This window comes from Tyto alba, unplaced genomic scaffold, assembly GCF_018691265.1.
Source record: "Tyto alba isolate M040663 unplaced genomic scaffold, T.alba_DEE_v4.0 Super-Scaffold_46, whole genome shotgun sequence".
NCBI lineage: Eukaryota > Metazoa > Chordata > Aves > Strigiformes > Tytonidae > Tyto > Tyto alba.
The window spans coordinates 18,510,298-18,534,054 of record NW_024881322.1 but is presented as its reverse complement, the minus strand read 5'-3'; the positions used below and the strand labels follow the sequence as shown (position 1 = coordinate 18,534,054).

Sequence of the window (23,757 nt, the reverse complement as noted above, 5' to 3'; positions counted from 1 at the left end):
GTATCTTGAGTATTGATATACACAGCAGAAATTTAACTTCATTTGCTGCAGATTAAAAAGGAAAGAAATAAATCTGGATTGTGTCATTCTGCCAGGCTACTGTCTCTGTATACTGTTTGTTACATTACTTTGTGTATTTCTTTAGAAATGTGAAGCTCTGTTCATCTTTCCCTTCTGGAAAGGAGAAAGATCTTTTGTCTCCACTTCCTTTTTTCCTTTCAGGTAGCTATGATAGCTGTTCTAAACTTTGTTTTACCTACCTCCAAATCCTCTATTGTACTTTCCCTAGCTTTGTATGTTCCTGTCTGCTTTTGTTTGTTTGTAACTTTTTTTTCCAGAGTTGTTCATATTGCTGTCCAAGTACTTGAGAAAAGTTGATCTCTGTCTGTTAACTTGAATTGATGCAAGAATAACCTAGAAGTTTTCTGCATTTCTATGGCCTATTTATCTTTTGAAGGCTACATAAACCTCTGAATCTCAGAAAAAAAAAAAAGTCCTGTAGCTGAAAAACTCATTGATATGTCCACAGTTGCGTATTAAGAGTTAATTTTCATTTTTCTGTTGTAAGCAGTGATCATAAACAAAGTCTTGAGGATAGGATAAAGAGAAACAGACAATAATGGGGAAACAGGGCAGGAATTAAAAAGACACATGGAGGATTTATTTCCATAAGATGTCTTGCCGACGTTAGAGTAATTTTTTTGTTTGTTTGTTTGTTTTTTTTTTTTGTTTTTTTTTTTTTAACAAGACATGATTTCTGCAGTGTATGGATCTGAAGCCAGGGAAATTCAGTTGCCTCTCTGATGGCTTGAGTAAATACTCTAACATCAGTGTAGCAGCAACAGGTACTAAATCTGAGCTACCAAGCATAATTTGTATTGTAGGTTGAATAGTCTGAATAAAATACTATCACAACCACTTATTATTAAGTGTCAAAACCCACCATGATCTATTAGCGAAAGTATTGACATAGAAATAAGTCTTGTGTCTTTTTTCTGTTAAATTTATTCTTATTATGCCCTAAAAATCTGATGTGTGTTTCAAAGGCTGATAAGGCTAATTTTAACAAACACTTTGAATTTTGTACATTGTAGTGTTCTGTGTTTTTTGTGTTTTTTTTTTTTCTTTTTGTTTCTTATGCTGCTATGTAAGTGTAACTTCAACCCCTTATTTCAGTGCTCTGTTACCAGTGACATAGATTTTCCAAAGCAAGTCATCCCACTGAAGACTCTCAATGCTGTTGCTTCTGTGCCTATAATGTATTCTTGGTCTCCCCTTCAACAGAATTTTATGGTAAGTTTAAAAAAGTGCTGGGAGGAGAAATGTAGGGAGGAAAGGGAGGGGTTAATTTTAGAAATAAACCAGCAAAAATCTATTGCAAGTTACCTTCTATATCTTTTTGGTATTGGTAATAAGGTATTAATAATCAGAAATAGGCTTCCATCCCCCCCCAAAGTAACTTTGATTGTAAACTAAACCTCTGTCCTCAATAACCTAAGTATCTCTAAAACCTTACTGTAAAGAGACCCTAATTTTATTTAATTCAGGTGACCAATTGTCTAGTATGGTATTTAACAAATGTAGATTTATTTGAAAGCGTATGATTAGTGTAATGGGAACTGTTATCTGAGGGAAACAAATGTCTTTATATAAGACAATTGACCAATGTACCTGTAGCAGAATCGTAATTCTTATGCAATAAAGAGAATCATGAAATAATCTCCTCACATAATGGTGATTCTTACGTATCAGCTGAGTATAGCCTTTTCTTTTGATTAGCTTCACTATATTGCAGAAGCCGTAAAGTTAGATTTCTGATGTAAGTATTTGACTTATTTGAAAAGCTTACCTTATTACAAATCTTTGTCACATCATTTGATATATGATCACCTTTGCTGACTGATTGTTATTACAATAATCATAGTGAAGTGACTTAAATAACGAGCTTTATCAGTACATGTACTGATTTCTTCCGCATGTTTTTCTACTTGCTTTTGATTTATTGGTGTTTGGATATTTTGCACTGCTGCACAAACATGACCAGCTGGAAAGTTTACATTTATTTTCTTAACTTTAGAAGATTCTTATGTACTATTGGAAGATACAGCTGAGTATCAGTGTCTGTAAATTCTACTGATAAAATGGGAGTATTAATGCATTTAGTCTATGTGTATACAAAAAAAAATAATGACAGTGGAGTTCAGATTAAATTGTGAAGCATGTTTCTGTGCCTGCTGTTTAGACAACCTGAATTTGGAGTCTTTATGTATCATATTTTCTTATCTCTGGCGAAGCAATGAAGGGGTAGTTTCCATTGCACATTACTGTGGAAGAGAACCAGGGAAGGGAAAATGAACTTACCAAATGCAAGCTTCCCAAAGCTAGGTAGCTTACTGTGGTTCAATAGTAGAAGCTTTGTGGAAATATGCTGCTAACCTTAATGTTAGGAACTAGTGTCACTCTCTTGAGCCAGTCACCACTACAGCAAAAAATTGTTGAACAAAGATGAGGGTTTTGTTTTATTTATCTAGTTAACGGTAAATGTGCTAAAGTAGTGAAGCCAGTTAGTTAACTGTGATAGCTAGACACTTGTAGAATGTGAAAATAGCAATGCAGAAATGGTCAACTGAAAAATCAATTTAAAGTTGTTTGATTATAACTGTTGTTACTAGGTAGAGGATGAAACTGTTTTACATAACATTCCATATATGGGAGATGAAGTGCTTGACCAGGATGGTACCTTTATTGAAGAACTGATCAAGAACTATGATGGGAAAGTGCATGGAGACAGAGGTGAGCCCAAACTCTCAGGTATACTAATCGCTTCTTCCTACATAAATAATTTTTGTCAGTGTTGCTTGTTAAGGCCTGATGCTTGATTGTTACAATAGTATCTCTAGAATCCCTACACTGTGTAAACACTGGGTATAACAAACTTCCTTATTTAAATATATTGTTTTACATTTTCATAATAAGGGTACAAATTGTTAAAGTAGTAGTACAGAGAAATTAAATACATTAACTTTTTCTCTAGACCATTCAGTGAGTTATAATACCTAGGTGCAACTTGGAGACGTTCTTGGCCTTCAATTTTATGCTCAGAGCTTTGGAATATAATAATGTAAAGTCCGTACATGTGTCCTGCCTAGCAGAAAGTGGCAGGAGAAGTATGCAAAACTCTGATAAAGACAGCGCTTGTGAATGCGATTCAATAGAATAACCTCTTACCGGTTCGGGGCTTTTTTTCCTTTAAGGAAATTATTAGCTACTTAAAAGCCTCCTTTCTGTAAGTCAGCTTACAGAGCAAAATGGTATCCTTCTGTTGGTACACGATGTATATGTATTCACAAGTATAGTTTACGTCTTGTTCTGTGTGGGAGCTGGACTACATGCAATGTCATCTATCTGTTAGTTTGCTAAAGTCTCAGTGAAGTAGTAACCTTTCACTTGCTCTGTGTGCCCACTCATAACTGTCTTATACAAGCCTGAACTTTACTGTTGTAAAGGTTTCTCTGACTACTAGGCTTCTCCCTTCACAGAAACATTACCCACACAACCCCCTCCACCCAAATGGGGAATTGTTTCTTAAAGTTGGTTAGATTCCTGTTAATGCGGGAGTGACTGAGAAAGAGAAAACTACGTTTTTGACTACATCGTGTGCCACTCAAAGGTTTAAGCCTGCAATTTGATAACAAATGCTACTCAGTCATATCCAGTCTTGTTAATGTCCTCAGGACAGCTGGTGCCTTTATACTACTTGAGGAATATGAAATGTTTCATGGGGTTTTGCCTTTGGATATTTTTACAGATACAGCGATTGCTGCCATCATTGTCAGAAAACTGTTTTTGTCAAAATAGTGACATTAGTAGTAAATGTTTTCTATTATTGATTTATTTCATTATGAAATGAGTCTAGCTTTAAAATTAATCTTTTTTCACTGTCTTGAGTCCCAAGTTTATGACAGCAATTACTGTTATTATGGGTCCTTCAAAACTATGTATTGGAAGTAGAAAGATGTTTTTTTAGTCTCCTAATAACTAGTATTCTTGTGTGACTGTAATTGAATGTAAATGCTGTGGGAATCTGTAATCCAGAGGCATTCTCATGGAGGAGTCAGAATTGTAAACTAGCTCTGTAATTGCAATTTTGAGAGAGAAATTCATACTAACTTGTGTGTGTATATTAAGAATTCAGTTTCAAACATCCAAACGAAGTACCTGCCTGTTTTCATTGTCTACATAGGAATAAAACGATTACTTTCCTTCAAGTTATAGTCTGATGTCCAACCCCAGTCCAGGTTCAAAAGGATGGTGATAAGCACTACAGTTGCCCCACAGTTTATGGTTATTTTTTTGAAAAATAATAGTCTCTGTCAACACTAACTACGATTTTCCTCTCTGAAGAAAAGCCTTACTGTCTATCTGTGCTGCCCTGTGAATTTCACAGCAGAATATAAGCTAATAAACAGATATATGCAGCATTGTATCTTATCACCTTGCCAGTGGGGCCTATGGGGGGAAGTGGATGCTATGAGCTACCAACCAAAAATCTCTCTGGAGATTGCCTAGCTGTCCAAGGATAGATTCATAGACTGTTGGTATGCATTTCCACCTGGCTTAATCCAGTCATGTTGGAATTGGGATTCTGGCATAAAATGTCTTAAATAGTCTAGCTAGTAAGTAATTTATCTTCCAAGGAAGAGAGGTTTATTTATGTCTACTGGTATGAAGCACAGTCAGGGAAAAAAAAATTCAACAAGTTTGCTTCTCCCCTTCCCAGTTGTCAGTCTAAGAAATAAATACTGAGTATTTTTAACTTCTCAGTTCATACATTGAAACGAAGAGGGAAAAATTGTTTTTCCTAAATTACAGCAATTGACATCATTTAATTCAGGTGTAGGGAGGAACAAAAATATTTCATATGAACCTTGTACTTTTCTGTTCACTCCCAATTTTGCTGAATTTCAGAATGTGGATTTATCAATGATGAAATATTCGTTGAGCTGGTCAATGCACTTGGTCAATATAGTGATGATGAAGATGATGATGATGGAGATGACAATCCTGATGAAAGAGATGACAAGCAAAAAGATCGGGAAGGTAACAGGATGGGTATGTCTGTCTGCAGACTTTAAAAATTAAAACCAAAAAACCCTTTTCTTTAATCACTCAATAAATTTTTTCAAACCCTTCTACTTGATAGTTTTCAGGTCTAAAGTAGCATCGTTTTCTTCATCATTTCCTTTGCCATTTAATTTGGGATGTACAGAGAATAGTACGAAAGGCACTTTTGCCAATTTTTGTTCACTTGTATACCGAGACAGTCAAATGCAGCAAAAACCAGTCACGTATCTGTCTAATAAATGCTTTGGTACTTCTCAGAAATAAAACATCAGTATTCTAAAGTGCGCAGCGTTCTGAATTGCCATCTCCATCTGCTGGTGAAATAATGGTTTCTCCATATTTCACTAGTAGAGTTCTCTCAGCAGGAAAGATCACTTAATGCAGTTTATCTGTAATTTAGAAATGAAAACCCTTTGCTTTTTTTTTTTTTTAATAAGGATTTTGGAAGAGTCCCCCTTTCTATGAATACCTCCTTGAAGTAGCGGAAGATGAGGAATATATTTTTTTTGTTTTCCAAATTTTTTGCTTTGACAGAGAAAGAAAGCCATCCACCTCGGAGATTTCCTTCTGACAAGATATTTGAAGCCATTTCCTCAATGTTCCCAGACAAGGGTACAGCAGAAGAATTGAAAGAGAAGTAAGAAAGTATTCCTTGGGATATGTTACTGTGTTGCTTTATGAAAAAAAGATTTCTTGACTTCATTAAATGTTTGTTGATTAGGAGTGGTCCCTTGCAGCTAGGTTCTGTGGCAGTTGTGTAACTTCTACAAGTGATACATGAAGGGAATTGGCTCCTCCCACCGAGTCAATACAGAGGTGTTTATTAGCCTTCCTTTCAAACTACTGAAAAGGGTGTTTGCATGTGTTTAATAATCTCTGTTATTTTTTTGAAGTGGTAAAATAAAAGCTGCTGTTTAAAAAATGAAAGTCTCCTTTGTGGAGTTAGTGAGTAATATATGCGAGGAGATGACAGTCCAAAAAATAAATGCATTCTTTCCTAGCCAATTTTATATTTGTATTAATGAGTATGGAATGAATAACATGTCATGTCACTGACAGATTGACCTTTCTGGCTGGCACATATTTCTTAATTTTTTCTAAATTTGTCACTGGAAATGCAGAGTGATACTGGAATAAAAAAATATTTTTTTGTAATTATACTGGATAAATAACTTTTATTTCTTTATTTTAAGATACAAAGAACTCACTGAGCAGCAGCTTCCTGGAGCTCTTCCTCCTGAATGCACACCAAACATAGATGGACCAAATGCTAAATCTGTCCAGAGGGAGCAAAGCCTGCACTCTTTTCACACACTCTTCTGTAGACGCTGTTTTAAATATGATTGCTTCTTGCATCGTAAGTATAATTATAGTGCACTTGTATATCTTATTTTTTGCAAGTCAGGAAACTGAGAAGTGCCATAAGATACAATACAGAAGGAAGGAAAGAGAAGAAAAAATAAAAGCAGTAATATCGCTAAAGTTTACGAAAACAACTTGCCCATGTTGACATCATTTTTCAGGGAAAACTATAGCTCCAAAAACTGAATGCACGTGTTTGGGGTTGTTTGTTATCTTTTTGCATTTAAGAGTTTGTATAGAATTCCTGGCTTGGACCAACCTGTAATGTTACTTCTCTTTTTATAGTCTTCAAGAAAACTGTGTTTTCTACTGTTGTTTCTGTGTTACACTTTCTCGGTTTGTGCATGGAGAATGGAATATATTTCTCCATAAAAATACCTGGTTATTCATCAGACTTGCTTAATTTTCCAGCAGGGAGAATGAATATCCATGAACAGTTTTATCTTTTTTTCTCTCAGGTTAATTTCTAGCCATTTCACTTGTACCTGGTGATTTGAAGAATAATTGTTTCAGCTGAGTTTTAGAAATTGTGATGTCGTTTTCACTGAATTGCTTTCATGTTGCTTCGTTCTTTTGAGGGAAGGATTTAACAGGAGAGTTAGCAGTGCTGTTAGTTCCCATTTGCAAAATGTGAAGAATAAGAGAGATTCTGAAGTGCTACTTGAGACTATTCTTTCTCTGAGAACGAAGTCAAATGTAAAGGGGAACCAAACAGTCAAATATGAAGTGATTTCGACTTGTAGTGGAATACTGTGATGCCCTCTATTTCAAATTAATTTTCTCTTTTTACTTAAACTGTTCATGTGCATGTTCCACTGTGAGTGTGCATGCCTGTTCATTTGGAAATCTTTGTGCTTTGTCAGCAGCTCCCCATCCAGCACACATGCAATCTGCCTGTATTTGTACTTCACACTGAAGGCTTTACACAGTGCTGCTGCTTTTTAGTATCCCTTAGTTGCCTTTCAGTTTGAGGAGGAACTGGAGTTGTTCTCAGATGGTGGGGACAGGGGAAACTTTTCCCGTTCCTGGTTTTTCTAGTATTTGTGGCTTTTGGAGTTAAGTCTGTTGGTTTCACTTTCTCCCTGCGTTCTGTTGGCAGGCCTTGCTTGAAAATACAAAGAAAGAAGCTCTTACTTCTGAATAATGTTTAAGAACAGTAAGTTTCGGGAGTTATAGCTGCTGCCTTCTCCAGCCAGCTTCAACACAGTGTGTTCTGAGAAGCTGTAGGTTTTGTTTAAAAGTATCTTAGTTGCCTGGATGACTCATTCCAAGAAGTTCTGGGTACAGCCTTACTCTGTAGGACAGGGAGGTGGAAGCTGCATGCTACCTCTTGGCAAATCCATTTGTCTGGCAGTGGTTTTACAAGTTCTTGACACTCTCAATAGTCTAGCAGGGAGACTGAGTGCCAGTCTAGTTTTACTTCTTCAGAAGAATTTTGGTTTTTAAGTCAACAAGAAAGCATTGTCCAGACATAGTGAGAACAAGCTTTTTCCTGTAGCACTCCAGAAGATTTTAGGTGCTTCTGCAGCAGTGGTTTTAGGCCATTTCCTCACTAATTTTATAAACCCATAGGATTTTTCCAGTGAAGGTATGGGTTCCTCTAAAATACACACATAATTGATTACTTCTGTAGTTTATATAGATTTGCCTTTTGTAGTTATTTTTGCAGATTATTAGAAGTAGAACTGAAAGGATTCATAGACCACATTTTGGTACCTACTACTCTGGGGAGCCTGGCATTACCAGTCCACAGTTTTGAGGCACCAACTCTGTGAGGCTTCTTTTCTTTTAGTGCTGTGAAGGACAGGTGCATAGTGTTGTTCATTTTGACATGTTCTTAAGTGCCAGATTCAGCTAAAACAAAATCCAGTGTCACGTTACTGATTGACTGAGGGACCTCAGTCCTTTAAGTCGAAAGCATTGTGCCCCTGTTCTCTGTGTTCATCACCTTCAGATGGAAGACAAAGTGTTTATGCTAAATACTTAAATTGCCTAAGTTCTCATTGCTGGTGATTTTTGACAAGTCCTTTAAACAATTCGATATTCTTTCCAAAGTGATGTATGTCCAAGGCTTCATTTCAAACCATGCCTTGTACTTAAAAAGGCCCAAACTTTAAGTTATCTCTTGAGGTTTTCAGGGCCATAGCAGAAAGAAGGAGGAATAACACTTCCACTGTGGAGACATTCAGGATGTAGCTCTGTGTCAAGATGGAGTGTGAAATTACCTGTTGCGATAATATTCTTCATGACAGCTTATGCATTACATGCATTGTCACCGATAGGAATATATTTGATACTTGATCATAGCAAAGAGATCTCTTGAAGCTTGATTTATACATTCATTATGTAGCCTTCATACTGGACACTGAATGTAGTAAACTAATGCTTCAGTCACCATTCCCTGAAGACATACCCGAGTCCCACGTCTACAACTACCGGTCACAGCTTTGGATGCATTGCTTCCTTCTGCTTTTGTCTGTAGCAACACCAAAGAAATAGGATTGTTTCCTGTCTGTGTGTCTGTCTGTGTGTCTGTCTAGAGCTAGGAATTTACCTGTTAAAAACTGAGAGGGTCAAGCTGTATGACCTCTTCACTTTCTGTGAAATTTTAAGACTGTTGATCAAAATCCACCAGATCATTGCTGGGAATAAGTAACTCATCAGAAAAAGACTACTCTGGTTATTGGTGCTACACTAACAATTTTGAGTGTCTCTGCAACACCTTAGCAATTTAACTAATTAAAAAAGTTGGTAACAATTCTACTAGCACCCTAATCACTTGCCCTTCTGTTGTACTACTTGCAATTGCTAAGCATTACAGGATGATGTCCTGGCTTCTGCAGGTGACTTTTTTGATGAATTACTTTGGTAACGTGGTGGGCTACAGTGATCAGATTTGTACTTTGAAAGGCACAAATATCTGGAGAAGGCATAGAGAAATAAAAAAGTACAGGAATGCTATTAGGTGTGGTATTGATTTTTTGCAATTCCCCCTTTTGGATTCCATTTTTGTTAAGATTACCCTTCTTTTATGGAATTTCAAATCTTTGTTCTAGAACAGTTGAGTTAAATATTGGAAAAGTTATCATTAGATTTTTAACATGTCAAGTCCCCTTGACAACCTGGCAATCCCTTTATGTGCAGGTGATGACATTACTGAAAAAACTTGTGTACCGACTTCATTTGCTGACAGCAAGGAATTATGCCTAAATGTCTGGACTAACAAAGAATTTAGAAGAAGGAAAAAGATCAGGTAGGGAGAATTTCCCAAGTAGCTTGACTGTGAAGCAGATGTACATTTCAGGCTAAACTGTTGCCTGTGTACTTTCACATTATGAAAAATGTGATAATTGAGCCCATTGGGGGATGAGACAGGTAATAAATCTCAAAGACAAAAAACATGCTCAATGAAGCAGTTTTAGAATGATTTTCTTAAGGAAATTATTGGTGAAATATGGAGTTTAGTTATTTAGGAAATCCTGCAAAGTCATCTTTGATTTTTGAAAAATTACCACTGATATTTGCAAGATTCATAATACAGCTGTATGGTTTTATTCTTGTCATGGGTCACTTATTTGTTACAACCCTCCCCAAGAAATACTTCGCAACAGTGGTGGTAGATTCTTGACTATAGTTATCAGTACTATACTATGTTTGGTCTTTTTGAAACAGTGGAACATAAGATATGATTCTAATACTAAGTATCAGATATAGCGTATTTTTCAGGTCTTCCTGGTTTAAATAGTCAAATGTTAATTTGTTCACTGAATTACAAACTAAATATTTCTTCCTTGTCTAAAGAAAAACATTTTTTAAAAAAATAAACACTCATTTTAGGACCTGGAACAAATGAACTTGTGAGAGAAATGTTTGCATCTGCAAGTGACATGTAAGAAGAATAGTTTTGATTTCTGCACATTGCAGCAGTCCAATATGGATCATGGCTTGCAAATATTTTACTGTTCTTTTGCATTGTTGCAAAATTATTTTCCTTGTAGTATGGAGTGAGGGTAAAATATTTATGTGGGGAAAAAAAAACCACCAAAACATCAATGAATGAAATGGTATCCTGTGGAAATTTAAAGATGCAGTGTTGAAAAATGTGGGTTTTCTCCCCTCTACTTTTGGGTGGGTGGAGTTCCCATTGTTTCTTAAACGCTGGAAAAAGCTGGAGTGACTTGGCATTCAATTGCAAGGTTTCTTTGTTATTTAACCTATTTTACCTACAGCATGTATGAACTCTTCAAGGATATGTGAAACATGCGAAGTGACATACCGTGTAAAAGCTTTTAACTGGAACATGGGGGAAGAAAGAATGCTAGTAGCAACAGTATGCATTAAACTACATTATTATATTTGCTTGTAAATAATTTTTACATATCTATATGTCCATGTGTTTAAAATTGAAGCTCTCTTGTGTTTCCAGATTTATAAAATGTAATATGTTTCGCTGGAGAAAGTGATGCTATATTTAATTAGTGATACTTTTATATTGTTTATACCTTTTTAAGAAAGCCTTGGAAGAATACATTGCTTCCTTGGGGTTCCCATGTGCAGCTGTCATTAATACGGGCATAAGATTATAGAATTTATGACTTGATTTCCAGCACACCTTCCCCTATGGGAGGGGAGCATGAAGTGATGGTTACAAGATGAAGTGGTTTCATCAGAGAAGCTCTCTTAAGAAGTGCTCACCACCAATGGTCACCTTCCCCACTGGTGCCAAAACAAGTGCTTTGTGGAGCTACACTGCAAACCAGATCACTGAAATGAAATTTGCTTTTAAAAACTTTGTGAAGACACATGTGAGCTCTGCCCACATTCTTTAATGGGGAAGGAACTTCATTTAAAATGTTCAGTCTTGAAGGCATGGTGGGCTATTATAAGGAGAAGCCTCATGCACAATGTAGAAATAAGAGGTGTAGGAAAGCCTGTGGTGGTGGCTTACTGAAGGGGAAGGATGTGTGTGGTGTTGGTATGGAACAGCCCTTACTGATAAATATGGGTAAGAGGGGAGGGATTTTTTCTCTCAGTTTGAACATTAGCACTTTTTGTTCACTGAGTGTTGAAAAACTTCACTGTAAGTTACAGTTGGCTAATTGCAGCTGTGGTAAAACTGCAGCATAAATGCTTTTACAGTGCTTGGCAATTGTGCATTTCCAGATGAGTGTCTTCTGTAGGTCTTAATGGAGCGTTAGGAAGCAGACAGCACTGAGTAGTTTGTGGGGTTTTGTGTTGTGTTTTTGTGTTTGTTTTGTTTTGTTTTTTTTTTGTGTGTGTGTTGTTTTTTTTTTTTTTTTTTTTCATTGAGTGCATTCTCCATTTTTGTTCCTTGTAGTTGTGTATGCCACTGCTAGCACATTTAGGGGGGACAAAGTATTTATTGATACCTGTCTGTCTATATAAACAAAAAAATTAATTCCTTGAGCATGGAGGATTTTTTTTTTTTTTAAATACAATTGCTGAAAACTAAGGGTGATATTTCAAAAAGCTCCTAATATAATTTGGGAACGTAGACATATGAGTTCTGATGAGAGTCTAGCTGCAGGTTTTCCAGGCTTCAGTTAAATAAGGAATACAGAAGAACTCCCTAGACTTCCAGCAAAATTGGGAAAGTCAGCATCTCTGAAAACATCCTGCCGGGAGGCAGGGATTGCAGGGGGAGAGCTGGTGGAGGTGAGCTGTGGCAAAGTGAATGGGTAGGAAACTCTGCCATCCCATTATAAAGGTGCTCATGTTGCATCTTGTCGTGGTTTGAGCCTGGTCAGCAGCCAACCCCCTCAGCTAATCACCCTCCCGTCCCCCTCCCCACCTGGGAATGGGGGAGGGATTAGAGGGGTGAAGGGAGACTCGCAGGCTGAGATAGGAACAGTTTAATAATGGCAATAAAACGAGAACAATAGCAATGATAGGGGGAAAACAAAAATAAATATATCAACAGGCGATGTACAGCGTAATTGCTCCCCACCCGCTGAGCAACCCCCAGCCCGTTCCCGGCCAGCGACCCCGAGATACCAAGATCCCACAGTCGCAATCCTGGAGTGAGAGAGAGAGAGAGAGAGAGAGAGAGAGATCCTTCCCAGCCACCCCTCCTCTGTACAGTGAGCATGACGTGCCATGCTATGGAATATTTCACTGGCCAGTTTGGGTCCCGTGCTCTGTCTGTGCTCCCTCCCTGTTTCTTGCGCACGGGCAGGACATGGGGAGTCAGAGAGTCCTTGAAGTCTCGGCAGCAGCTGAAACACCAGTGTGCTATCAGCATTCTTCTGACACCAAACCCAAAGCTAAATCCAAAACACAGCACTCATCTAGTCCCTGAAAAGGAATATTAACTCTATTTCAGCCCAAACCAAGACACATCTGTAACATACCCAGCCCTGCTCCGTTCTGAGTCACCGTTCTGCAACTTAACCAGAGTCTGTCGCCCGCATGAGCAGACACTCCTCAGCAAGTCGCAGACTTAACTGCGGTTGTGCTCACCCATAGCGACTGTGCAATGCTAGCTTGGTTCTACCCTGCAGCTGGGATATAGGAACTGAACTCGTCACATGTCAGCTAATTGGAGTGCTGATAAACTAATAGAGTAAAAATGCTTATGTGTCCTTCTCACTAACAAAAATGAAAGGTGGGTCCATTACCTTTCCAAAGTGTGTGGAGTTGGATTTTTTTGACAAGACAGAAGTTGAATACCTGAATTTTGTAGATTGCTAGGAGAAGCATTAGTAGGAGAAGCCCTGAAGAACTCTGTTTAACAAGGTAACAGAAGTAAGGCTGTTCTGTTTGTTGGGAAGAGGGATACAGCAAATCTTCCTTGATACACGAAACAAATGATTGTCTTCACTGAGGTAAACGGGCATATGTGAAATTTACCCATGTGCTGCCTCTCTAGCTATTTAAGTGATAAGTCAAATGTCACTAGATGGGGTTTGTTTTGTGTTTTTCACATTTGTTATTTTTATTTTGATTTTAGTAAAGTCTTGGTAAACCTTGTGTTTTGGATACTCTTTGAGGCTGGATTTTTAATGTGGTTTTAATATTAAAACTTACAAATGTGGTATTTTGATTCAACAGCATTCCATGCAACTCCTAATACTTATAAACGAAAGAATACAGAAACAGCATTAGATAATAAGCCTTGTGGACCGCACTGTTATCAACATCTGGTAAGATAATTTCATATGTTAAAATTCACTAAGTGCTAGTGCTAGCTGCAGTATAGCAAGCTACACTTAGTTTAAGAACATGCTGGATCTATGATAGTGAATATACTTCTGGGCCACTTGCAGTTATCTTCAGTTCATGTGAAAGAAAAGAGTGAATTTCCAATTATCAAATGAAAGTTTTAAGTAGGAATAATTTTTAGCTCTGTTAAATGTAGTTTGACATATTTGTAGGGAAGAAAGATTATTACCTCGTAAAAATGTGTTGCTGCTATTGTGTCCAATCTAGTCAAAGAACTGGGTCTTATAGATTTAGCCCTCTCATAAGTTATATCACAACTAAAAATTATAAAGTTTTTTTAGTTTGCTAAAGGTGGATTCCATCCAGTATTAGTGCTCTTAAGAAACAACAGAATGGAAATTAATAAGGTGGAAACCTTAGTAATATAATTTCAAATTTCTCTCGTACTTTCTCTAAATTTTTTAGTATGTGAAACCATGTGATTTTCCAATCTAAAAACTTGCTACTCGTTGTCATACCCTTTTCCACTAGAAAAAAAATGATCAGTGATTGCATTTAAAAACCATGAAGAACGCAGATAGTTCAAGTGCCATGCGCAAGAGGAGTTCTTATATTTTGGAGGGTATTCTCTGTGGGAAATTCTCAATTTTTTTCTGTCATCTAGGAAAACAGAAATTTACTACTGGATTATACTGGATTATTTTACTGGAATATTTTTCACGTAGCAGGAAAAATGAAAGTGGAACTGAAATATTGACATAAGTACTTTGTAAACATAGATTTTTATTTTTTTTATTCATGATCGCATCAAAAATATTTATGTTCATGGTTAGAGTACATTTAACTGGAATTTGTGTGCTCATGATTGATTTGTAGAATGATGCAAAGTTATACAGTATGCAGGTAGAACATGTTCTCCCCCAGTGCCTGACCACAGGTAAAATTACTTTTTAATTTGTTTGCTGAAAATTATAATGTTTTGTGTTTAGGAAGGTGCAAAGGAGTTTGCAGCTGCCTTGACTGCTGAGCGTATAAAGACACCACCAAAGCGCCCAGGTGGCCGCCGAAGGGGAAGACTTCCAAACAACACCAGCAGACCCAGCACACCGACAATAAATGTACTGGAATCAAAAGACACAGATAGTGATAGAGAAGCTGGAACTGAAACTGGAGGAGAAAACAACGATAAAGAAGAAGAAGAAAAGAAAGATGAAACATCCAGTTCCTCTGGTAAGGCAGTCAATGCTGCTTTATTCAATTAGCTGCAGTGCTTGAGAGGATTAAAAAAAAAAAAAAAAAAAGTTGAGCCATGCTATCCTAGAAAACATGTATTTGGAATTCATGGAACTGGGTGAAAAGAGTGTGTAATAATATGAGTTTAATCAAATAGAACCCTGTAAGAAAATTTCCAGATTGTCCCAATTTATGTATAGAGTTGTGATTAGGTAACAGTAGTTACTGAAATTACACAATTTTTAACTTCTTTAAAAGGTATGTGAAAAGTGCTGTTTTGTTGTGGCACTTAAATTAGGAAACAACAACAAAAACCTGGGATATTTTTAACTACAGTTAATAATTCAGCATTTTTAAGGGCTGTGTAAAATTCCTGAAACATAGCCTTATGTTGATCCACACTTTCAATTATTTATTACAGAAGCAAATTCTAGGTGTCAAACACCAATAAAGATGAAGCCAAATATTGAGCCTCCGGAGAATGTAGAATGGAGTGGTGCAGAAGCCTCAATGTTTAGAGTTCTTATTGGTACCTACTATGACAACTTCTGTGCAATTGCCAGACTAATTGGGACCAAAACATGCAGGCAGGTAAGAAGGGAAGCTACTTAATAAGGATGATAGCATTTTACTTTTAAAACTGAAGTATAGAAATAGTAGTATTGACTACTAACAGAGAAAGTTAATTCATTTTCTTGGTTTTCCCAAGAATGCTATGATCAAGAATTCGTGCCACAAATATGTAAAAGTTAGTTTTAAAACTGTTTTTAAATTAAATTTCCAGGAGGTTTAAATTAGACTGTTCTTAAATGACAAAAATAATCAACTTTAAGTGTATTGAAAAGAGGCTGAGTGGATATAACCTGTAAGTTGATGGTTGTAGAAAATCATACTAACTTAGAAAATGAGCAATTTTCTACTAGTGAGAGATTTATCGTGGATGTGTTATGGTATCTCTTGTTAGGTGTATGAGTTTAGAGTAAAGGAATCTAGTATTATTGCTCCAGTCCCTGCTGAAGATGTTGATACTCCTCCCAGAAAGAAGAAAAGGAAACACAGGTAAATCTGTTACTAAATAACCTTAGCATAACAATAAAATGGAGAACAGGGGATCAGAACAAAAAGTATTTTGGACTAAGTGTCATGCAGATCTTTTCCTTTTGCTTCCAAAAACAAAATGGTGTTTTGGTATCATACAAAAGTCTTACTGCATTGGTGGTATAAGTGGAAGTGTAACCTTACACTTCTCTTTCCCTCACCCTTCTTTTTAGCCTCCAACAGACAGATTCTTCTTAGCAGATTCTTGTAGGTGTATTGCTGCAAGTAGCCAAACTAAGTTTAGATTAGAAATACTTTACACAGCTTGTTATAACATTCATGGTATTGTGGTATAATTTTGTTTTCAGCAATAAATATTAAATTTACAAGCAATCTAATAGGATTCAGTTAGGATTATATGGTATTTTGCAAATGAAAACTCATGGGTTTTTTATAATGAAGTATTTTCCATTAAGATTCAGATAATTAGTAAGCAAGAATGTTGTAGCAAACTAGTAGGATTGCCTTTTTTTCCTTTGAGATGCTAGTCCTTTTTAGCATCCCAGTTTCATTTTCAGCTAGAACTTCAACTAAAGAACCAGGTTAACAAGTTATTATTTGAAATGAAGCCGCAAGGAAGACTAAAATCAAGCATTTTGCTGAAGCCCCAAAGATAATCTGAAACAATTTCTGTTGAAATTGTAAACTTGGTGGCTGGCTGTCAGTAAGAAAGGCATTTTTCTTTGAGAATCCCCAGGTTTGAAAAATGCGACTTGGCTTTGATTATTTTCATTCCCAGGCATAAGAACGCAGGAGATGAAAAGCTGACTGAAAATTAGAAAGAACTTTTCTTTTTGCAAGCAATAAGTACACTTTTTTCCATAAAGTTTTCTATTTCTCCCTTTAACTTTCCTTTTTTTCTCCCATGTTTGTTCTTCCAGTTCTTCTCTTGTCAATTCTTGCTTCTGTCTTAGCTTGTCTAAGTATATTTATTATATCCAGACTTAGTGAAACTCCTGACACTGGCTCAGAGATATTGTTGACGTGGGGTAAAGTGTTTTTGCTTTGTAGCAGAGAGGCAGCTGATGAGAGCTAGGGGAAGGTTAAGTGAGCATCTGGAAGAGATTCTGTTCTCAGCAAAAACTATGGATCTAGTGCTTTTGGCACACTTTTCAAGTTTTTGGGAATTTGGTGGGCTTGGGTGTTTAAATCTTGCAGTTATTAGCCATGGTGCAAGTTTGGAATATGGAGTTGGGAATTAGCTTGCTTTCAGATTCGCCCAAATTGCTATAAAGATGGTGCCACTACATCTATTTGAAAAGAGCAGCTGAAAGGCTTGAGTGTATTTTGAAACTGAAATGTATTCCATGGTTACCAGGTTGACATTGTTTTGGAGGAGTGTAGAGACTTTTTTGGTTTGGGTCTTTCTTCCAAATAAATAAAACCACATACTATTGTGTGGGGTCTCTCGACGTTATTTTGTGCATATTAGCTGCCAGGACAAAAACTTCTATGCTAGCAATTTAGTTTTGAAATGCGTTTTAATTATTTTAATTCTTATTGAAGGAATGAGATTTTTTATTTTTTGATTTCACAGACTATGTGGCAATCAATCTGTGTCCATTCTTCTATGTGCAGTAGCCTTTTAAAGAAGGAAAACCTTTTAGTTTACCTACATGCTAACTGTAATCCAAGCATTCTCTAAAGATGTCTGTGGCAGTTTAGGCCCAGTGGGCAACTGAGCACCATGTGGCCACTCACTCCTCCCCCTCCGTGGGATGGGGAGGAGAAAATATAACAAAAGGCTTTGGAGGTCAAGACAAGGACAGGGAGAACTCATTCACCGATTATGGTCACAGGCAAAAGACAGACTTGACTTGGGAAAAAAATGTCAATTTAATTTGAACACTGTCACCACCGCCAGTAATTTAACAGAGTAGGACAGTGAGAAATGAGATGACATCTTAAAAACACCTTCCCCCCACCCTCCCCTTCTTCCTGGGCTCAGTTTTGCTCCCAATTTCTGTCCCTTCTCCCCACCAGCAGAGCAGGGGGATGGGGAATGGGGGTTGTGGTCAGTCCAGCACCTGTTATCTCTGCCACTTCTTCCTCCTCAGTGGGAGGACTCCTCACATTCTTCCCCTGCTTCAGGATGGGGTTCCTCCCATGGGAGTCCTCCATGAACTTCTCCTGTGTGAGTCCTTCCAAAGGGCTGCAGCTCTTCCCAAACTGCTCCAGTGTGTGTGTCCCTTCCACAGGGTGCCAGAGATGAACTGCCCCAGCGTGGGCTTCCCTGAGAGTCCCGGCCTTCTCTGGGCACATCCCCCTGCTCCGGTGTGGGGTCCTCCGTGGGCTGCAGGTGGCATCTGCTCCACCGGTGACCTCCGTGGGTGCAGGGCACAGCCTGCCCTCTCACCACAGGCTGCAGGGAGGTCTCTACTCTGGCACATCTCCCCTGCTCCTTCTTCATTGACTTGGGTGTCTGCAGAGCTTTTTTTCATATCACATCCCTCGCTGTTATTGGGCAAAACCTGTAGCTGAGGCATCGGCACAGATACTGTCATGTACCACCTAGTTGGTAGGCCAAGTCTTAGAGTGGATAAGATATGATTTAGGAGACTGAAAAGAAGTCTTTGAGTGATGCCAGAAAAGAAAATATTGACATAGTTGGCATGTATTTTGAATTTTCAGTGCTATTTCTGGTAGCAGAGTATCTCTGTGCAGAGAAAGAAATGTGACTGTAGCTTCAGAGAAAGCATTTCTACTGCCTGATTAGCTGATACCAGTGCCTCCTAAAAACACAGGCAAGATCTAGTCGGTTGTTAGCAGAGAACAACAATATTTTTGACAGCTTCTGTCACAATGCCTCTGGAAACACTTGTTTTCTAATCTGGATATCCTGCAGCTGTCAGCAACCAGATGCATGAATCCACCTGCTTGCTTGGAAATATGCCATGGAGTTTCCAATTTGCTTTTGTTTATGAAGCTTTGAGTCTTGAGTGCTTTCTCAACTTTCGGTCTTTTCCTTGCCTTTGCTGCCTGGTGCACGGGACTAGATCTTGCCTTATGTTTCTGTTTGAGATAGCAGATTTTAGGGCAGATAGATAAATTAGTCCACCTTGAGCATGGTACTCTTTCAGGCTTCAGCTTTGTGCACTAATCAGGGGAACTTGGGGTGCTTTCTGGCAGTTCTTGAAAGTTAGAAGCCAATGCATGTACTATTTGTGCTAATCAAACCTCCTGTCGAATTGGTCAGTGTTGGCAGCTGCTTCGTGTTTTCCTCTGTTATTCCTCACAGTTCATGCTCACACTGTATGTCTCCAGCTCCTTTATTGCTAGACTGTCTTCCTCCTGTGACACCAATCTCTGTTAAGTGGCTAAGCTTATGCCTTTGCTATTGTGATGCCACATTTAATTTTCTATCGGTTTTGAGGGGTTATTAGTATTAATGCTTTGTTGATGGTGTCAATGGTGCCTTTTTTTCTAGAGTGAGTCACTCATAGTAGTCATCTATTTAATACAGTGCTCTGTAATGCTGTATAACATCCTTGAGTTTGTTCCCTCCCCTTAACCTCAGTTACATGGACAAGTCTGCCACAGTGGGTGTCTAACGTGTGTGGGTTCCTTCAAATGCTTGTGAGAAAGTTGGCTGTCAAGCACTTAACGTTAAGTCTAATGGTAAAGCTTTCTTTGAAAGGGCAATTGCATACAGAATCATCCTTACCTAAAGCTGCTGTGTGTGGTGGTGGGGCCAGCACACCACTCAGTTAAGGTGGAAATTGATACCTTGTTTTTAGGAAAGAAGTAGCAGCTAAAAAAGTCCTGTTTAAGTAGTTATTGCAGGGGAGATTTATTTCAGAATGCAAACTGCTAAGTGTTTCATTCACTGAAAGGCAGAATAGCTTTCTAAGTGTTCTATCCTGGAGATTTTTTAGTGCATATGTTCATGAATATTTTGGACTGCTAAGTAAATCTGCATAGAAAGTGAGGTAGCTAGATGCAGCTAGCAGTGTATTATTTGGCCAAGGAATGAGGCTTCTCCCATATTCTCTTAACGTTGCTGTATGACATACTAAGAACGTCCAAGAAGTATAAACTTTGAAAAACCTTAATCTAAGTATTTTATTATGTACACTGAAATTTAAGTGCCAAATAAAATACATAGAATTGAAGTAAAACTAAACCCGTTGATTTCACCTTTAATTTTAAGGCTACTGAATTTTAAGTCTGGTTTTCCTTTTGGTACCTAAGGTCCAGACAGGCGCCTTTGCTAGATTGTGTCTGACGCAGCTATTCATGAAATAGGAGACATTTCCTTCCCAAAGAGCTTGCAATCTGAAATGGATGCAAAATAGGTCCAGTTTTAGCTTGCAAGAACTTTAAAGTGCAGCGAGTTATGTTATCATAGCCAAAAGCATATTATTAAACCCCGCCTGCCTCCAGCAACAGAAACACCACTTCTTGCAAAGGGAGTGCTTAATTGGGCTAATGGAGAAAGAGGACAGTGAAGGGAAACTCTCAGAATGTAAGAGAAAGGTATATAGAGTTTGAAGTAAAAGGGAAAAGGCTTATCACAGTCCCACCCGTCAGAACAAACTGGGGAAAAGCCTGTCCAGCCAGAAGAAATACTGAGGTCGCATGAGCGGTGTGGCTGTGCCAGGCAGACGTGATCTGTTGCCACGTACTTGGCACTGAGCAGGTGGAGGGTCGCAGCTGGCCGTGGGCTGTAGGAGATGCCCAGCTGGTGCTGGGGCCAAGTCCTGCGGAGCAAACAGCCGACAGACCTTCGCTCTCCTCTTCAGACCCGTCCCTTCACACCTGCAGTTCCGTGTCCTTCCTTCTGCTGCTGCCTCTGCCTGCTAGAAGCAGCCTCAGCAGCCTCCTCTTTGCAGGTTTTCCTTCCAGGCCATCTCAACTGAAGGATCTCTCTAGCCTGGGCTGGGTGGGGGCTGCTCATCTGGACAACCCTGGGGCCAGAGGAATGGTGCGGGGAGGTGGGGAGCAGCCTGCAGAGCACTGATGGGGAGCTCCAAGAGACTGGGACAGACTGGTCTTGCTGCAGCCATTCCCAGCTTGCGTGTAGTTAGCAGATGTTCATGTTACCAGAAACTTTCCCATTTTAAGACAAGAGTGGGTGCAAGATGCAGCTGCTTTTCCCAGCCCACTGCAGGAGGAGTTCCTGTCAACCATCTTGTGTTTTGTGTTTTTGCAGGTTGTGGGCTGCTCATTGCAGAAAGATACAGCTGAAAAAGGGTTAGCATCTTTCCATTCAATTTATGTCCTGAACTTTTAAGATCCTACTATTGCTTTTTTTGTTTCGTTTTTTTGGGGGTTTTGGGGTTTTTTAATGTTAGGCCATTATATACATTCCATGGGGAGCTAGAGATTAGAGGGGGAACAAAAAGGAAAAAAGCTCTCATTACTGATGTTGTAGGGACAAAAGATACTGTTTGGTTTACCTAACTGGAAGAGCTCTGTATAATTCAATAAAAAGGGAAAGAGGCTGAATTTACAATCTTTTCAGTATGGCCTCGTTGAAATACAGATAAAAATGGTATTAACAATGGGAGCTGCGGTAAAAAGTGGCTTTCAATTTTTTTTTTTTTCCTTTTTTTTTAAGCAGCTTATTTTAGAAATAGTTATCTGAAAATTTCTTGAGAGTGGTTGGGACTTCGAGCAACATAAATAATTGGTCAGTTTGTGTGTGTCTCCTTTTTGGTTGCTGATTGCTAGCTTGAGCATTTTTACAAATACATGCAAGACCAACACAAGCTCAGGATATTAACAGCAAATATAATTTATATAGCACCAAATTCTCCTAGCTGCTCTATAGGTAAAGCTCTAGACCTGTCCCAATAGTCCCTCCTTGCCTATAAGTTAGTGTTGTCTGTATTGGAAAATTGACTTGGGAAAGCACAGTGGTATAATGACCAGGTATTTTTTTGCCTGTGTATCTGTTTGAAAGTTGGCTATTGCTCCAGAGTAAAAATTACTTTGGGTATTTGAGCAAATTTACTTTGCTGAGTAGCATTGGTGTTACTCTAGAACACAGGATATTATACCATTGTAGTTTCATTTTTCAGTTTTCCACAGCAAAGTTTTTAGTTCTGAATAGTCGAAGCAGCTGAGCAACAGGAAAAATGAAGTGCATTAGGAAGCAGGCAGTTAATGGTGACAAACACCTAACTAATGTTACAGTTCTGGTTTGGTGTCCTTTTGGTTTTTTTAACCTCACTTGTCATATGTTTGGGGGTTTTTTGGTTCATATTTTGGGTTTTCTTAGTTTAAAGGAAATTCCCTTTTTGTCATTTAAGACTGATGGGAACTGCATATCGTTTGCACCGTTCAACTTTATAAAATGTTGCTATTTTTATTCAGATGGGTCATCGAATCATGTTTACAACTATCAGCCATGTGATCACCCACGTCAGCCTTGTGATAGCTCATGCCCATGCGTAATTGCTCAAAACTTCTGTGAGAAGTTTTGTCAGTGCAGCTCAGAATGTAAGTAAAACATTTAAAAGCTATCTGTTAATTTCTTTCACTGCCCCAACATCTAACTCTGTACTAGCAGTCTGTCCATACTGCAGACAGAGTTTGCAGGAGCAGCAGATTTTGTCAAATTGTGTGAGACGAGAGCACGTTTGGTTTAATTTGGCCCTCTTAATTAGCCATTGAATGAAGTCAGAAACAGTCTTCAAAAGTGAGGAAGACTACAGGAAATTCAGGGAAAGGAAGAATTTACAGTACCTCCAAATGTCTGATACAGACAGATATCAATGGCTATGGGTTTTTTTTAATATTCTGATATATGCTATAATCTGCACTGTATTAATGTTACAGTGTACTTTTTCCATACTTGCTCTTTTTGCTTTCCATATATTCCTTTGTAGGCCAAAACAGGTTTCCTGGATGTCGTTGTAAAGCACAATGCAACACTAAGCAGTGTCCATGTTACCTAGCTGTACGCGAATGCGATCCTGACCTCTGCTTAACATGTGGAGCAGCTGACCACTGGGACAGCAAAAATGTTTCTTGCAAGAACTGCAGCATTCAGAGAGGATCCAAAAAAGTATGTAGATAATTATACAACTACATGCCTATTGCCTTGATTTTGAGGCGTTTTTATATTTTCACGCCAGAGAATGGAATTTCTTTGCCTTCATGCTGGCAAACAGGAAAACCAAAAAAGAAACCAACCAACCAACCAAAAACCCAACAAAAGGGGGGGGTAGCTGTCACATTAGCTTGCTTATGTGCTGCTGTTAAGCTGTGTGTACGTTTTGTCATGTACCAATTAGTACTTTCTGTGTAATGCTGCAGTAGAATATCTCCTTTTCCCCAATCAGGCTTCACTTGTAATTTGTAAAGAGGCTGCTGTTTTAACATGAGAGCTTGTCAGTCTTCTCCCAAATCAGCATAAGGAAGTTTGGCTCAAGACAGAGATACTGGCTGTTTTTTCTTCAGTTGGTGATTCTAACACACAAACTTGTATACAGTCTACTTAGCCCATTGAGCTCTGTTAAATAAATAAACAAACCAACCAAGGTTTATTTCTGCTCCGGAACATCTTCTCATGAAACAGTTCAGTCAAATACTGAGCTAATCAGCAGTGGGCTTCCTGTCTGGAGACCTTGCTACTTCAAAGTCCTTAGTGCATATGTTTTTATGTAACACCCTCATTTCAAGGTTAAACTAAAGTTTTTCTTGGTTTTCAAGTACTTCATGTGTTTTTTCTTTCACATACAACTTTTGATCCACAAACTGTAATTTTAGTGTGAATTTGATAATTAGAAGGATCCATGTTTGTCTTCTGTC

General features: G+C 38.2%; 1 protein-coding gene across 5 annotated transcripts in view; it reads left to right on the top strand.

Moving 5' to 3' along the window:
- EZH2 (enhancer of zeste 2 polycomb repressive complex 2 subunit) overlaps positions 1-23,757 on the top strand; it is a 29,612-nt gene that overhangs the window by 2,604 nt on the left and 3,251 nt on the right. For 2 of the 5 annotated variants that reach the window (XM_042806483.1, XM_033012025.1), the window contains exons 4-15: positions 1,177-1,293; positions 2,673-2,811; positions 4,969-5,112; positions 5,659-5,761; positions 6,318-6,481; positions 13,558-13,649; positions 14,658-14,898; positions 15,323-15,492; positions 15,866-15,960; positions 21,152-21,192; positions 22,318-22,443; positions 22,833-23,011. In XM_042806483.1, coding sequence (XP_042662417.1) covers positions 1,177-1,293; positions 2,673-2,811; positions 4,969-5,112; positions 5,659-5,761; positions 6,318-6,481; positions 13,558-13,649; positions 14,658-14,898; positions 15,323-15,492; positions 15,866-15,960; positions 21,152-21,192; positions 22,318-22,443; positions 22,833-23,011 — 1,611 coding nt within the window. The remainder of the gene's footprint in view (positions 1-1,176; positions 1,294-2,672; positions 2,812-4,968; positions 5,113-5,658; positions 5,762-6,317; positions 6,482-13,557; positions 13,650-14,657; positions 14,899-15,322; positions 15,493-15,865; positions 15,961-21,151; positions 21,193-22,317; positions 22,444-22,832; positions 23,012-23,757) is intronic. The other 3 variants (XM_042806484.1, XM_042806482.1, XM_042806481.1) reach the window with 2 other exon arrangements.